General features: G+C 40.9%; 2 protein-coding genes across 2 annotated transcripts; one reads left to right on the top strand and one right to left on the bottom strand.

Annotated features, from left to right (window-relative positions):
- Nucleotides 1-35: 35 nt before the first annotated feature.
- LOC103468491 (uncharacterized) lies at nucleotides 36-9,863 on the bottom strand. The gene is made up of 6 exons (XM_081609774.1): nucleotides 8,528-9,863; nucleotides 8,388-8,450; nucleotides 7,714-7,781; nucleotides 5,650-6,112; nucleotides 5,141-5,542; nucleotides 36-4,602 (listed from the first exon to the last, which is right to left on the bottom strand). Exons 4-6 carry the CDS (start codon nucleotides 6,091-6,093, stop codon nucleotides 715-717), a joined length of 4,734 nt encoding a protein of 1,577 aa, XP_081465900.1. The 5' UTR covers nucleotides 6,094-6,112; nucleotides 7,714-7,781; nucleotides 8,388-8,450; nucleotides 8,528-9,863; the 3' UTR covers nucleotides 36-714.
- A 3,352-nt stretch (nucleotides 9,864-13,215) lies between these two features.
- Nucleotides 13,216-17,196, top strand: LOC103468490 (3-mercaptopyruvate sulfurtransferase-like). Its single transcript, XM_008415606.3, has 2 exons — nucleotides 13,216-14,030; nucleotides 16,453-17,196. Exons 1-2 carry the CDS (start codon nucleotides 13,316-13,318, stop codon nucleotides 16,749-16,751), a joined length of 1,014 nt encoding a protein of 337 aa, XP_008413828.1. The 5' UTR covers nucleotides 13,216-13,315; the 3' UTR covers nucleotides 16,752-17,196.
- The last annotated feature ends 159 nt before the right edge of the window (nucleotides 17,197-17,355 follow it).

Raw genomic sequence — 17,355 nt, 5'->3', positions numbered from 1 at the left:
TCAGCTTTGTTAGTCAATACAGATATGCAGAAAACTGTTGCAAAGGCAAAGATTTTATTCCACCATGAAACAAATACATTTTACAGTGGTGAAAGCTAGTAGAAAAAGATTTCAAAACAAAATGTACTGTCTTTTTTTTCAGAAAATGTCAAAACATATCTCCAAGTTATTCAGATTGCTGACAAATATATCTTTACTACAATGATACATGATTCATATAACAATCATTTGCATAAAAATGCAAGCTGCAGAAAAGAAAAACATAAATATGAAACCGGTTTACATGGGTTTACATGACAGACATCAATATTGCTAAAACAAAAATTGTTCATATGTCTTTGATTTTGAAAACTGTTACTTTGTTTTGTGTTATCTGTCCTAACATAATACGATGAAAGCAGATAATGAGTAAATTTGTGTTTTGAGACTTTAAAGATAAAAAAAACAACTCAATCTGGTGTAACTTCACTACATTATAAAAGTTGTATCCAGTGTATTATTGAGTTCTAAAAAAAATTGCAAGCTTCAATAATCAGGATAAAAGGCTACAGAGCATGTTTAAAAGCTGAAGAATAGAAATTTGGATCTAAGTTACAAATGATGCATCCCTGATGTATTTGCAAGTTATTGAATCTACAGTGTATACTGTAGTTTGGACCAGTTACCACAAATATATTACATCTGTTGGCCTGATTGTCTGCAGTAATTGTATGATCAGGGCATGTACTTTATTCCTTTCATTCTTGGTATGATATGCAGATCTCTAACGTCATCATGCTGAAGCAGCCAACACACATAGCGCTCTGTCCCCATGCCCCATCCACTGGTGAGAAGAGGTTTCACTTTGCGCATGCTAATGTACCATTTGTAGGACTCTTCTGATACTGCATGGTGCTTGAGGGCTTCTCGTACCATCTCAGGGGTGGGGTGGCGTTCACCAAGACCAACAGTTTCACCCAGCCCCAGCAAAAGGTCTGCTGCTTTGGCTTTGGACCGTCCTGTCCCCTCTACGTACGCCTGGTAGAAGGGAACTCCCAGGTGGTCCATCTCAGTTAGCCATACAGCACCACCAAATTTCTCTATTAAAACGTGCTCTCCTTTGCGAGTTAGCTTTCTGCCAAAGAGGGGTTGGCCATCTTGCACCCACTCTAAGCAGTCTGGAGAGGGCATCATGGAAATGGCTTGAGCCAGGGGGATTCTTGGCAGAGCTGTTTTTCCTTCCATTTTGCGCAGAATTTCTGTCACGTGTGCTAAGGTTCCAGCAGAGCTCTGGATTATGTCAGAGTGATTTTTTAACATAGACTTGGTCAGGTGGACCAAATATCCCTCTGCAATGGAAATGGCATTGTCCATGTCCCCTAACAATTCACACTCGACATGGTAGAACTGATTCAAGTGTGTGGTGTCTGGATCTTCCCCTCTAAAGCTTGGAGATATGTAGTAGGTTCCGGGTAGGTTCTCCTGAAAGCGAAGGAAGTATTCAAGAACAAACTGCATTGAGTCAGCCAGGTACACATCTTGACCAAGCAGACTTACAGACACTGGTTCTGAGTCGGACCCCAGGCCCATTGGTGAAGATATGGTGTCTGTGGTGAGAGGGGTCAGAGCATAAGAGTACTGGCAGGAATTGTGGAAATATTCCACTGTGCTGTGGAACAGGGTGTTTTGAATTTGAAACAGGTTGCGATACCACTGGCTTTTCATGGCCAGTGTGGAGTGAAGTTGAGGATCTTTCCATGAATTAGGAGGTCTGCACTGGGTGATTTTCGAGTGTGTGTTTTTGAGAGACTCAGCATCAGCTGCTGGGCCATCCAAGGATGACACAAATCCAGGGTAGGTTTGGAAAAATTCTGGTTGTAGCTTGACAGCTTTTGTCCCATCTGGTGAAGGTAGCAGTGGCACCAGTTTGACATGAGCATGGTCGATCTCAAACCCTTCAAAGATCAGTGCAACACCTGAAGCCTTCATTCCTTCCTGCAGCAGTTGAGCAACTTTATATGTGGCCAAGATCAGAGCTTTGTAGTCTGAATCTCCTAGACTAAAAATGTCACTGGACAGGGGCCTGCGTGGTACCAGAACAGTGAGACCAGGTCTATTTGGGTACGGTGTAAGAAAAGCAACATGCTCACTGTCTTCCCACACTCTCCATTGTTGCTGTTCTCCCCTCACAATCCGGCTAAACAAGTTATCATTGGAAGGGTCACCAAAGTAGTCAAAGCAAAATGGTGCATTAGGTGTAGGCAGTGCATTTCTGATTTTGGCTTGAACTTGAGTCATTGCCTCATCATCCCAGCGTGGGCCACTTTTTGAGTTACAGAAGCCTGTGTCATGACTGTGGAACTCCTCTTCTTCGGCAAGATGAGGTTGCCACTTTGGTTCTAACCCATAGAGTGGCAATAATCTAATTTGTGCTGGTTTATCAGGGGTTGGATTAAAAATCAAGGCACAACGTTGTACTCCCAGTCGCTCACAGAGCAAGTTTGATACTGTTTTTGCGCCTTGTAGCATAGTTACAAAATCAGGTGTGGGCAACTGAAAGATACTGTTAGGCCCACTCAGAGTTTTTCTAGTCAGAATGGTTGACCCAGGAGTCCAAGGGTTTGGGTTCAGGTAAGCAACCAGCTCTTCTGTTTCCCAGATCACATTGATGTAGTTCTTCATTGGCTTGAGAACTTCTACCCTGGGAATGCCACCAGTCATTGAGGCCACAAACATCACACCAGCATTTGTTTCAATGACAGCGTCACCTTTTTTGTCCACAGCAATGACACCAGCACACACATCTTTCAGATTTTGGGCTATCACTTCTCTGCAGGCCTTTCTAAGGCTATAGCCTTTGTTGTGGTATAGACTGGCTATTTTCTCTGCCACACTGCTCCTTAAAAAGACATCTCCATCTCCAGAACAGGTAATTGCTACCTTGTCATCTGCATAAATCCCTGCTCCTACTACTGCAGTATCCCCTACTCGCCCTTTTAGTTTTCCGACCAACCCACCTGTCGAGGTAGCAGCTGCCAATGTGTTCCAACGATCCAAGGCCACCGCTCCAACTGTCTGAGGGTGGTTGTTTTTTGAGGTCTTTCCACCACTGACTTTTGCGAGTAACTCTTTGTGACGTATATCAGTGTAAAAATACTCTGGCCCAGCTGGCTTCTCTTTGTCCTTCAGCCCTTGCAGAAACTCTTCAGCTCCTTCACCAACCATCAGTGCATGTGAGCTCTTCTCCATTACACATCTGGCTGCTTTGATAGGGTTTTTTACACTTTTCACACAAGCAACAGATCCTGATCTCATTCGACTTCCATCTACAATGGTTGCTTCCAATTCATTTTTGCCATCTTTGTTGAAAACTGAACCTCTACCTGCATTAAACAGAAAGCAGTCTTCCAAAGCTTCCACAGACCTCTGAACAGCATCCAAACTACTGCCACCTTGTTCAAGAATTTGGGCCCCAAGGGTCAAAGCTGTTTGCAGTGCAAACTCAATCATCTCTGTCACTTTGCTGTTCAGCATACTCTCCTCTCCAGCACCACCATGAATCACAAGGATGTAGTCAGAGCTCATGCCAGATACAGGGTCAATAGCACCTTTGCCCTTCTCTACATTCTCTTGGCATTGAAGCATCTGATCTGTGTTTTGCTGTTTGAACAGGCAATCTAGTGCCCCCATTTGGCTTGTGATGGCATACCTAATAGCTAAAAGCATCAACAACTTCAAGCTCATCTTGAAGTTTTCTTGAAGCTTCTTCAGAGCAACAGCAAATACCCCCTTTCCGTTCAGCACAAGTCGCACCTTATCTTTCTTCCCAAGGTAGGTTACAGCAAGTTGGTCTTGTGCATAAGCATTCCCTACTCCACACTCCACACCTTCCATCGTGTCAGAACCTGTGAGGTATACAGATGGACAACCAAAGGGATCCAGGAATTTCCTTAATGGATTGTCAGATGGTAAAGACCGGCGCAGAGCGGCCAGGTGTGGACCAACACCTTGTCCAGTTTTGGTGCTTCTGATAAGGTTCTTGTGCTCTAAAAAAGCAACATGGAATAGCTGCAGTAAGTTGTTAGTGTAGTGGATGGTGTTATCAGGACGAATGCGGGATCTCACGGTATTAACTAACTTCCTGGAATGCATTGTGAGAGAGTACGTGGGATCACAACGACCATGTTTGTAGTGCCGCATATGTGTCGGTGTGACAAGCATATGTTTGGCAGCAGACTCCCCAAGAGTCTGCCAAAGGGAGAGCTGCAAAGAGAAGTTGACCCAAGCATCATACAAGCCCCTCAGCCCTCTAAAAGTAGAAAACACATCAGGATATGAGGGTAGATCAAAAGTGAGAACTAGATTGTCTGTTGTCAATACAGGGTTCTGCTGGAGGTTCCCTTCAAAGGGGAACTCAAGGGCTTTTGGACATGCAGAATGAACAGTGTTTATCGTCTCAGGCTTGGTCATCTTTTCTAAGTCATTATTGACAAGGTTTAAATCAACAGTCTCAGACAGATGGTATATACGTTCAGTCACAAGAGAAGCTACCATTCCATCCACAGCGCTGTGCTCGAACACCATCCCAGCCGAGCTGTCTTTGAACACAACAAGGTTCAGGACCTGCAAAAAAAAAAAAAAAAAAAAAAACATAAAAAATTGCATTGGTTTCTTCCTGAAAATTGAAAATTCAGCCATCTCTTAAAATATCAAAACTTTTAAACCCACAAGTACAAAATCTTGTTTGTAATTTAACAATCTTTGAATAAATTATATCTTGTAACATTGGGTTTTGCTTTGTCCATTGATGAACCTACTGGTTGATTTGAATACCCTTTACTCTTTTCAGTGAACCAGGCCTGGATTCAGTTTTTTAATACGGAGGTCTTAGACATATTGCAAATCTTAGGTTCTAAACATGTGTGCATTAAATGAATATACTGATATAGAGTATTGCTCATCATCTAGAAAATTGGATAAGCTTGTAAACTTTCAAATAAATTGAACTAATTTGTATACTTTATTTGATAATAGAAATTTTCTGCAGACTTGAGGAATCTCTTTTATGCACAGTGAAACTACAGAAGTCCTTAATTATTCTTCCTAATCACTATTCATCCACATTTTTCTATCAGTTAATTAAAAACCAGTTTCGATATACCTTGTCATAATGTCTCAGACATGGAGTGTCTCCTCCTCCTCCCAGCCTCACTGCATTGAGGACGTCAGCCATTTCAGAGGGGGCGTCACTATCTTCCAGACACAGTGTAAGGATGGCGCTCTCCATGAGCTCGAGTGATTTTTGCACATCACCTCCTTGTTTGAGAATCTCTTCCCTGAGGGAAGCCCAGGACTTGCGCTCCATAGTTGAGAGGCTGCAGATGACAGAGGGATCTTTCTGTTTCCCAGCTTTGGGCAGATCCATCACCTGGGCCAGTTGCTTATAGATGTCCGCAAAGGACCGTACAGAAACTGGTCCACCGGTGCTGGGACGCCAGAGCATGTCAACGGGGAATGCTCCACTGGCACAGGTGATGATGGCATGGAGACTATCTGGATAGACCTGATGAACAGAGTTTCACAGTATAGTAAGTGAACGGGAAGCAAATTCAGCGTCAAAATGTTTTTCAGAAAGGTCAAATGTTTTGACATTTACTGCATTAATCTCACCTTAATTTCATCTTGGCTCTTGCCAGGGATACGGCTGGCGGCGAACACTTCAGACTGCTGAGTGCGTTCCATAGGAACATCGCCCTCCAGTAGGAGGGGCTCACTGTATAACTTTGCCGCTGCCCAGAGCAGAGCAGCTGCTCTCCCAAGCTGAGAGCATCCCTTAACTTTAGATGGAAGAAGAACAACTGGGAGGGCCGTTGAAGTAGGCAGGGGGTCAGCACAAGAAAGCAAACCCCTCTTGAACTGCTCAGTCACCCAGTTCTCTTGTCCTGCTGCAATGGCCTCTAATTTCCCCTGGGCCTCTTCCAGGGCATTCCTCTGCTGTTCTAGGGTGCTTTTGAACTCAAGGTAAAGATCTGGACTTAGCGTGAGCTGCAGAACACGGCTCACTTCTTGCAGGGTGGCCTCCAACTCTGGAACTGGGTAGTCGAGAAGCGTCATCCTGTTGGAACTGAGGGGGCTTGACGAAGAAACAACAAAAGTGACACTGTCAGTGGAGAAAACATCAATGTTTTCAACAGTCAATCCAACACAGTTAACTCCAAAAGCTGCTGATCATTTTAGGGCAATGACTGCATTGCAAAAATTATTTATGTAACTTACATGTTTTCATATTTTGGGGCATTACAGGTACAAACTGTATCTCTAATACCCAGGTACAGCATCAATAACTTGATGCTATTGTATTTTATTCATTGTATTAAAAACCAAAAAAGGAAGTAAGTGGAAAGAACACGACAGAAACATAATTTTGTGGTAAACAGATTTGCCTGCGAAATGTTTCACGAAGCATATTTAATTTTCTAAAATTAAATCACACCTAAATGTCCCCTTTGCTTCCCGTTCACTTACTATACTGTGAAACTCTGTTCATCAGGTCTGTCCAGATAATCTCCATGCCATCATCACTTGTGCCAGTGGAGCATTCCCCGTTGACATCTTAGTTATTCCTACTGAAAAATGTTTCCACCAACCTTTGTTAGGCCTGTTTTTAGTGCTGCAGCGGTAAGCTACGTCTAATTATTAGAAATCAGCATCATAAATTCTTCTTTAAGAGGTAAACACCATAGAGTTTTACAACTTTATATTGGGAGAATGGAAATGACTTCTTATCTTGTTTCCCAGAAGAAGTCAGATTTCACTTACAAGCTCAGATTTCTGAAGTATGTGACAGCTGTCATGTACACACGCACACACTCACGCACACACACTCACACACTCACAATGAAAATATATTACACAGAGTATGACATACGTTTCCTTCACATGATGCCCAACCGTTCTCACATTAGTGGAGCCAATAAGTCGGTTAGGTTGTTAATGCTTAAAACAGTACAACACAGCTCTCTTTGTGTGTGAAATTGGTGGACATGAATGGAATGCACCCCACCACTGCTGAAGAGAACGGCTCCCTCCGTAATGTCTGGTAACGAGGCCCGTCTGCTCACACGTGAAAGCAGTTACTCCTTTTTCTAAAACTACAACTTTCTGGTCGTCAAGGAAACGCGGTGGAAATTAGATTTGTCTTGATTTGTTCAAATCATCCACACAGTGCCGGCTATCTGCGGTCTGACCGACTTCAGCAGGACTCAGGCTTTAAAAGAAAGCTGGGTTTGTGAAACACGCAAATATTTAGAGGAAATTTACTGCAAGGTGAAATGAACCAAAAGAACGTTTACAAGGAATGTTACGCACCAATAAAACAATCACTTTTTTTGTGCTTGTGTCACAATATCCCCAACTTTTATCCAAGCAAATCAATAACAGATAAGGTTTCTCTGACTTGTTTAAGTATGTTAGAAAAGCAACACCTCAACTCCGCAAAGAAATAAAAATATGTTCACATGAAACTTCAACTGCATGTCAGGATTTGTTATCACAAAAAAACATTAATAGGACAGAAATATGTCCAGGTAAGAAAAAACGTGTAAGAATGCATAAAAATTGTATTGTCGTTATAAACTGGGATGTACAGATAAGGTTATAAACTGCTTGTTATTTTTATTTTTTTTTTTATCTTTTTCTCTTGTTGTGGTGATTGCAGAATAAAAATTATCTTACCTCTCTAAAGGACTTTGTCCAAGATTTGGCCAGCTGCTCCAGTGGGAGACCACTCAGTGGGAGGAAAACTGGGAATGGACGGCACAAACAAGGGATTTTTTTTTTTACCATAATGAAGAAGCTGTGACTCCAATTAAGAAACCTTCTCTCCACCTCTCACGGCCCAGCCATCTTCCTGAATAAACTTTCATGTTTCACTTTCTTTGTTTTTTTCTTTTACTTACTAAAAAATTACAATTGAAGTTAAATATGATAAAACACAAAACAAGGCCGAAGTAGCTCTTAAGAAATAAAATGAATCTCCCTTGATCGTCTCAGATCGAAATCCTTTAGAAAAACTGAGAGTTGAGCAAAAGAAAGAACCTGGAAAAATCTAGAGATAAAAAGAGTAATGGTCAAATTAATAAGAATTTACTCAGTAATGTTTTGAATTATAATTCCCCAAGTAGTCACCATACACTAGTAATTTACAGCAAAGAATAAAAAACGTGGTCAGTATCAAAGTCTATAAGTTTCGTCCTTCCTTTAATCCAATTATTACCTAAAATAACAATTATTTTCTAAAATCTGATATTTTATGCATTAAGAAAACAAATTGTTTCACTTTGAATTGTATAATTTCCATATTTTACACATATGTGATGATGTGTGTAAAACAATGTGACAGAACTTACTTATGTCTTTCCACTGGGATGATTTGCCCTTGGCTATTTGGATCTCAAGATTCACTCCAGGACCTGAACATGAATAAATGTCAGGCTTCAATAAATACTCATGGCTCCTCTTTGAGATTTCAGATGATCAGCTTACTCACCTTGGTGTAGTTAGGGTAATGTGGTGAAATTCAGTAATTTTTTTACATGAATATCTATCATAGGACTGAGACGTCTTAACGAAAGCAGATGAGATCAACAACTGAGTGTATTTATACTCTTGTTACGCCTACATAATCCATGAAAGGCTCCCCAAAACAAATCTTTTGCAGGCTTCCTGGGGATGAAAAAAGCTGATTATGTTCTTTTGCGTTTGTTTTCCAGAAAAAAAAAGGGATCTCTCTTACAGATTACCAGTAAATGTCAGGCTAATATCCTCATACAGAAACCTTTTCAAGCATAAACTTCCCTTCTGATGAGATTAACTCCTTAACTGACCCTTACCAAAACGCTAATGTGTCAGACTTAAGTTCTGGGAGGACGCAGATGTCTTCATGACTGTAAAGAGGCTGAACACTCAGCATTTCCTATGAATTTCTTTGTTTCAGTATATTATCTGGCTGGACCGACCAAAAAAATATTTTAATAGGCATAAAAATTACAACCTATCGGAAGGAAATTGACCACTAGGGTAGTTGCCCAGGGTGTTATTTGAAAGTGGGCACAGAAGTGCCAAACAACAAAGTATTTTAAGTATCTTTTTCAATCAATGAGTGAATAAGTCATTCAATCACATTTTATTTATGCAGCACATTTCAGGCATTTCAAAGTGCTTTACATCGTAAAAACACAAAACTACAGCCATAGAAGAATTGAAGCGTTACATTTTGTCAAGTGCCATCGTTACACATCAGATTGTTGATTAATGTCTCATTGATTATGTTTCAACAACAACTCTAAGCAGGCAGATTTTTGAGTCTAGTTTTAAAGAAACTCAGTGTTTTTCACCCTAAGGAGAACTGAGAAGTGTTTTTAAGCTAGCATCAGGTGAAAGAAAATCATAAAATATTCTTACTGTAAGATATTCTCCAGGAAATACCACTGAGCTGTTTTTGGCATTTCTGTAATTCCTAATAAACAACCAAGCAGTAGCGTTGTTTTGGTGGCCAGCTGAGCCTCTTGAACTGAGGACGGTAAGCGAGCCCCTCAAAATCACCCCATTTCGGTATTTATTGACAGAAACTCTAAAAATAGGTATTTAAGTTTTAGGTCAGACAAATGTTTAGTGGAAGTCTTTCACTGACTGATATTTGTGCAGTATCAATATTTGAGATTTCTTTTAAGTTTTCCTTTGAACAGGTTTTCTATTGCTTAAATGTGTGTGCTGTCAATGGAGAGACAGCACCACATCCTTAGTTTCAACCTTCTTAGTTTGGATAATATAGCAGAACAGCTGCTTGTCATCTGCATAAAGCCGATATTTAAAACTGTATTAATGATGTATTAAACTGTATTAATGATGTATTAAAGAACGAGATCACGGGTACAAGCGGCCGAAATGAGTTTCCTCCGCAGGGTGGCTGGGCTCTCCCTTAGAGATAGGGTGAGAAGCTCGGTCATCCGGGAGGGACTCAGAGTAGAGCCGCTGCTCCTCCACGTCGAGAGGAGCCAGTTGAGGTGGCTCGGGCATCTGGTAAGGATGCCTCCTGGACGCCTCCCTGGTGAGATGTTCCGGGCACGTCCCACCGGGAGGAGGCCTCGGGGAAGACCCAGGACACGCTGGAGGGATTACGTCTCTCGGCTGGCCTGGGAACGCCTTGGGATTCCCCCGGAGGAGCTGGAAGAAGTGGCTGGGGAGAGGGAAGTCTGGGCCTCCCTTCTGAAGCTGCTGCCCCCGCGACCCGACCCCGGATAAGCGGAAGAAAATGGATGGATGGATGGATGGTATTAATGATCTGTCCATATGAGGAAAAAAGCAGTGGGCACAAATCTCACATTTTGATCATATTCTAATTAGTAAAGTGGTGACATCCACAAACTGGCACCAAAAAGGAAAATTTCTACTTTTCAGAACTTTTGTCCACCACTGTAAACCAGATTACCACAACTATAATGCTTTCCTCTCTCAGACTGAAATTGTGTACGAAAAGTTAACGTTTTTGTTGTTGTTGATGTAAAAATGCAAGTTTGTCTTTCTCTGTTTGTTAATCCTTTTTTGAGTTGGCTGTCTGCATTTAAGTTGGAACAGACTGCAGACCTCCATAGAAACAAAACCACAGAAATAAAGAATGGATAGATAATCAGTCTTACTTCATGCACATAAAAGATTATAATACAGAAATGTTAAAAATCATAAAGCATTTTCAAGGAAGGATTGTGGCAAACACAAATGTAATATGTTAGAACTTCACATAGTTTTCTCTTAGTTCATATTTAACCTGTTTCTTCTTTGTATTAAAAAATGTGGACAGCTGAGTAAAAACAGAACACAGAAAACAGAAGAAGCAGCTGCTCATATGATGCAGATCATTTTTTCTATATTCTATTTATATAAGGTCACAATGAATCACCAGATGATCGTACACTTAAGTGAGCATTTGCGGGATTACAAACCACTAAAAGAAGGATTTGGTCAGTTTCTAATCCTGGTTTTCTTTCCTTAACCTTTGTCCTCTGTTAAAATTTCACAACAGTAGAAAAACCCATTATCTAATTTTAGTTTCTCTTCTCGTCTGGCAGCTACTGAACGCCATAAAAGGCCACCAAAATGGTGGTTACACTCACAAAAGATGGTGAAAGTTTACTGTATAAACAATTTGACAGTTTTTAATCTCATCAAGCCAGTAGCTCACACAGTGTGGTACGACCTCTATGTGTGAGCATGTTCCTGTACTGTTTTAACTGCTAAAGTACAAAATGCGCCATCAGTCTGTAAATAGACCGAAAGGTGAGAAGATGCTTTAGCAAAGTGGGGCTTTAAGTCTATTAAGCCTTTTTTTTGTTATTATTAATGGATTTTAAGGCTAATTGTACAGAATAAATGTCTGAGAAATAATTTCCAATTATCAATGTGTCATTTTTACATGAAAAAAATCTGGCATTTTAACATGGGTATGTCCACTTCCACTGAGAGCCACTGTAACTACAGCAGAAGACAAATGCACTATTGATTACTTATTTAATGATATTATTACATTAACTCCTGACTCAAATTACTTTAGAAATTGTAATCCTTTGATGAGAATGTTGTGCATGCATATGTTTTTCTCCTCTGGGACTCATAAGTTCTCTTATCATCCTGTGCTGAGCCAACGTTGTTCTGTGTTGGTGCTCAATCCTCTGGCTCACTACTTAGACACAGTGTACCGTTGTTTCAAGGTCGGAGGCTGCAGTGTTTTTTTGTTTTGTTGTTCTGTCCCAGTTTTTCCATGCAATTTGTATTTTACTTATTTAGAGATGTGAAGTGAGGAAAGAGTTCTTCCTTCAGTGGTTGCTCCTGCATCTTTATTTCAGTAACTCCATGATAACTGCACTACCTTTTCCGCTGATCTTTAGATAGCATTGTGCTACATACATTGAGGACAGATGGATGGTAGGGAAATAGATAATGTGTTGCGTAAGCAGGCACTGCTCAGGTGCACCTGCAGAACCCACACAGAAGAAGAAATCTGTCATCATTTGTGTGTGTGTGTGTGTGTGTGTGTGTGTGTGTGTGTGTGTGTGTGTGTGTGTGTGTGTGTGTGTGTGTGTGTGTGTGTGTGTGTGTGTGTGCGTGCGCGCGCACTGAAACACTGTACAGAAGCACCGTTTGAACCAAAGCAAGCTACTCACGTTAAAGGTTACAGTCGCCCTCTAGTTCGCATTTTGTTACAAAAATTTGCATTTTCACTGCTTTTTGCTGCAGATACTTCTGTCGATTATTTAGGGGTATTTTTCTATCGGGTTTATCCCAGTCTCCCAGTATAAACATCCGTAACCTATCCATAATAACCCAAGCTGGATTATGGAAGTGCTTGCAAATTCCGTCGGTGCTTCAAACACAATAGGAAACACCGCCATCAAGTGGCCAAAAAATGTAAGTGCACAACAGATCGCGTCAAAACTCAAAGATGAAGAATATGTGGAGACTCATCTAAAATAAAACGTATTTCTCCATTTGTTGGTTATGGCTGTCACTGAAGCTTGCTGCAGATTCAAAGCCTTAGAAATGGCTGTAATCTTTTCCAGACAATTGTGACAGTGCCTTTGTTTCTCAGCTGTTCTTGAACTTCTTCAGATGAGATGAATTGTAAATTGCTTTTATTGATCTTTTTCAGGCTGCTTCATCGATTTAAGTTAATTTCTACTTTACATCTGGCTGGCTGCGGCAGTAATCAATGAAACTGAAGTCAGTTTCCAAAGATGTAATGGTTTAAGGCCATCCAAACACTGCCACCTGCTGACCAAAACGTGTAAGTGCAGCTCGAGCTGCTCAAAACTGTTTTGGCTCATAGCCTTTGCATTGCATGAAAGATTGATTGATTGTCATTAAAAGATGAAATAACCACCATAGTTGGATTTAGTATTTTAGATAGTTTTGACGTACTCATCTCATTCTTTGCACAAATATTTAATCTGAAAACTCATCTGAAGTTGGTAGTAAATTGCTTTTCTTAAAAAACAGACTGTAATATCTTCATGAATCTTTTACTCGATTATGTGATAAAATATTTAAAACTGTGCACAACGTATTGCATTGCAGAAATAATAAAAAAAGAGACAGAATTCAAATTTAAAACAATTTTGTTCAAGATTTATTATTATTTTTGCATTCATTTTTTTTCCCAATTGTTCCCCTCTTTGCAGCTTGAAGCCATACTTACCTTTCTGCAGGATGTTTAACCTGTTTAAAAAAAAAAGAAGAACATTACCTTATATCTTTTGAGTAACACATTACACAGTTTCAAATAATGAAAGAGTTAACCGAGCTCTTTGACTCGATAGATAGAGATCAGGGCGGGACGAACGAACAGTTAAATGCCAATTGTTTCTTCCGGGCTGTTTGCTCCCCGCTCTCCTGCCGCTCCTTCCCCGTCATGGCTGCTCCCACTCCCGCTGTGGTCTCCGGTCAGTGGTTGGCGGATGCCATCCAAAATCAACAAGTCGGCCCAAAACTCCGTATTCTGGACGGGTCCTGGTACCTACCGAAAAGCAAGCGGAACACCAGAGAGGAGTTTCACCAGAAACACATACCGGGAGCGTCGTTTTTCAACATAGATGAATGCTGCGATAAGAGCTCCCCGTACGACCACATGCTGCCGACTGCCAGCGACTTCTCCCGGTATGTGAATGACCTCGGCATCGGTAACGACACCCACGTCGTCGTCTACGACACCAGCGACTTCGGCTCGTTCAGCGCGCCCAGAGTGTGGTGGATGTTCCGGGTGTTCGGGCACAGCTCGGTGTCGGTGTTGGACGGAGGCTTTAAGCACTGGGTGGCTGACGGTCACCCCGTGGCCTCCGATTACACCAAGCCGGAGAAGACGGACTTCAAGGCGACCCTGAACCAGTCCTGGGTGAAGAGCTATGAAGATGTGCTGGAGAACATCAAGACCAAGCAGGTCCAGGTGGTGGACGCCAGGTCTGGTGGCCGGTTCCGGGGTACCGATCCAGAACCAAGAGGAGGTGAGGAGGGCCTAAAATGCATTGTTAACAAACATTAATAAGTGCTTAATGTGCTTGTATAATAACCCTTGATTCACACGAGACTAATTTATGTAGAAAATGGGCTGAAAGTGTAGCCTGAAATGGGATAGTCCAAAGATTCAATGCCACAGAGTACAGCCAGTCAGACTGACTGTGTTTTACTGGTTTTGAGTCAAGAGGTCAACTTTATTTGTGGCAGGAAGAGGTTGTAAAGCAAAGGAGTTAATTAAAATAATCAAGAGTTATCAGTTGTCACTCCATAAAACCATAAAAAGCATGCAAAATCAGTTGCAATAGACAGAAATAAAGTAATTACTGGAGATGTGCTTGTAAGAATTTTGTGGTCAATGTCTGATCTTTGATAAAGCGTTGACTTAAAGATATTGGTTTCAGGTTAATTTAATTTCTCTTTTAAGAGGTAAAATATAAGAACAGCACTGAAAACAGTTTATTTTATTTTATAAATGTGAGTGGAAGGTCTCTGTTAAACAAGATTATACTATTCTTAAGACAAAATAAGAATGGAGTTGAAATGTAAAAAAACCCCTAAAATTAGCATTGGTAGCTACTTGGGTCATCTAGTCCAGTGGTCCCCAACCTTTTTATTACCGGACCGGCCGAGACCGGGAAATTTTTTGCTGCGTTAACTATGAAAAAACATAGTCACAGAGGTTTGGAGAATCAGCTGACAATTCTTAAATCTTGCCGTCTAAACTCACAAGCTTAAGACTCACAAGCTCTACTCCTCTCCTCTCGCCCAAACACTCTCTGACTCTGGTCGCTATGGTAACGTTTACATATCCCTTCAAAATAAGATACAGATGCGCCACAAAAACGAACATTTTACTTTTGTGAAAATTTTAACTCACGATAATGACTAACGGGAGCCCTGAGCTTGTTTCTCTGCAACGAGACGGTCCGATCTGGGAGTGATGCGAGACAATAACACCCAAAGTGTTGCTTGAGCACAGCGTGCTTGGTCTCTACGTAGCAAAGCTTCATTGCCTCATTAGCGACCCGGTCGCCACATGTTACGCAGAGCGGGCTTGTAATGTGGGACTCACCTACCGGTCCGGGATAAATCTATTCTCCTTTCTCTTCTCTGGGCCTTTTCCCCTTTCGCAAAGAATCTTTCCAAAGACATCTGATCTTTTTCTTACTTTATTTTACTCATTTTGTTGCTTGTGGGCTCAATGTTGGCGCGCAAGTAACCGAGAGAATCCGGTTAAAGGATTTTCAAAATAAAAGATCCTCCAGACTCAAATAATACATGAAACGGAAATATTTAATTATTTCTTGCGCGGCCCTGTACCAATTACCAGCCGGGGGTTGGGGACCACTGATCTAGCCTATAAGTTTCCAAATCTAGTATGTTCCATCACAGACGTTGAAAGCTCAAAAGGATGAAGTGCAGAAAGTTTTCTGTAATACAGTTTGCCTTCTTGTTATCGGCTGAAAGTCTCACTCTCTCGCACTTCATCTCAGTATATTTTGTTTTAAATACTTTTACTGTCTTCTGACTTTATGTTAAGCACACCACTGATGCTGGAAACGATAAACCTCGACTTCTTCCTTCAGTAACAACTTCCACATTTAGGAGTAATGTTACCATGATGCAGTTGCACTAATTTTTACTAATATTTTTAGTTTTCCAACAATCAATTTCCAGCCGTTTTCTTGGGGCATCTCTTAATAGCCGATTAGAGAACACAGTGCTACAACAATAAAGTTGAGTTGTTGAATGCAAACAAGATTAGGTGGGTCTTTATTCCCACTTCAAATTATTATTAGGCTAAAATGGAGTTGGGACTGCGACGGTAAATCACATTTAGATTGGATTATCCAAGTACTGATTTCCTCCCCAATGCTATTGATAAATATGTCAATAGCATTGGCATATTGACAGATCATGCATGTTGTTGATGAGGGGCCAAACTATTCAGAACCAGCAATGAAATCTTAAAATAAATTCTGTAACTAACAGGAGTTTGGTGAATATGAGGCCATCAATAATGTTGTCATTTCTTTTCTATTGTCCTTAAAAGTTACAATTTCTGTTGGGATAAAACCATAAATCTTGGCTAAAAATCCATCCTTGTCATCCTGGTTCAGCGATGCTGAGAGCTGATATGAAGCCTGAAAAGCTTGTTGGCTTGGAGATGAAGCTTCCCTTGGCAGCCAGGCCCCGTTGCTACACACAGTTGTTGCTACTCACAATGACAGTGCACAAATTTACCGGTCTGATTGCTACAGCAGAAAGCACTACAATGTGAACTCTGTGAGGGTTTTATGAGCCAAATGACTTCATTGAAAGTTCTGCTTCTTGCAGTTCTCGAACTTTACTAGTTGAAAACAAAATAATTTTTTGACACTCTTTCCCCATTAATCTATCTCCTCTCAGATATACAGTCTGGGCATTTCCTCGGAGCAATCAACATGCCCTACACAACTTTCCTGGAATCTAATGGAAAGCATAAGAGCACCGAGGCTCTGACCAAGCTCTTCGAGAACGCTGGACTGGACCCGAAGAAGCCGATCTGGGCTTCCTGCGGTTCGGGAGTCACCGCCTGCCACGTTCTTCTGGCTGCCGACCGCCTCGGACACACCGATCTTTATCTCTACGACGGCGCCTGGGTGGAGTGGTTCAAGAGGGCTTCTCCAGAGCTCATCATCTCTGAGGGGGAGGGAAAGAAGGCATAAACCATTTTAAAATAAGCTAGGAGCCGGATTAGGTTGCTGTTTGAAGTCTGTTTGTTGTGGAAATTAAGAGTACAACACTTAACTTATGCTGCAGGGTGTATATTTTTATTTAGGGTGTAGGGTGTATATTTTTATTTACTGATGTTGGGATGATAGAGAATGCCATTAAAAAAACGTTTAACATTATAAATTAAGTGCTTTATAAATGTAAGTTAACAGGGGAAGATGTAGGTTTTCTGCAGCTGAAGAGCATTTTATTAAACTTTTTTACATTATGCAGATATGACTTTTTAACAGATCTATGTATAATTTTTTATCTGTTTTTTCTTCTGGTATCATGGGACAGCAGGAATATTACATTCCTTGATTAATGTTCATATGTAATTATGCACGATTTGCTTTTGTTTCTGCAACATAAAGTGAATAAAATGTTGTCTTGGGTAAATGTGCTTTTTTTTCTTCAAAAGATGGAAAACATGTTAAGCTTTATATACATAAAAATTGACTTTAAAGTCAAAAAGAAGAGAAATGCAAGACTATCTGCTTGTAATTTCTATTCATGCATTTGTAAAGTGTAGAGTTTTTATTTAATGTGGAATCCAAA

The sequence above is a fragment of the Poecilia reticulata genome, chromosome 8 (assembly GCF_904066995.2).
Source record: "Poecilia reticulata chromosome 8, P_reticulata-male-v2, whole genome shotgun sequence".
Classification (NCBI taxonomy): domain Eukaryota; kingdom Metazoa; phylum Chordata; class Actinopteri; order Cyprinodontiformes; family Poeciliidae; genus Poecilia; species Poecilia reticulata.
Note: the sequence above shows the minus strand (reverse complement) of the source record. Positions and strands in the feature narration are given on the sequence as shown.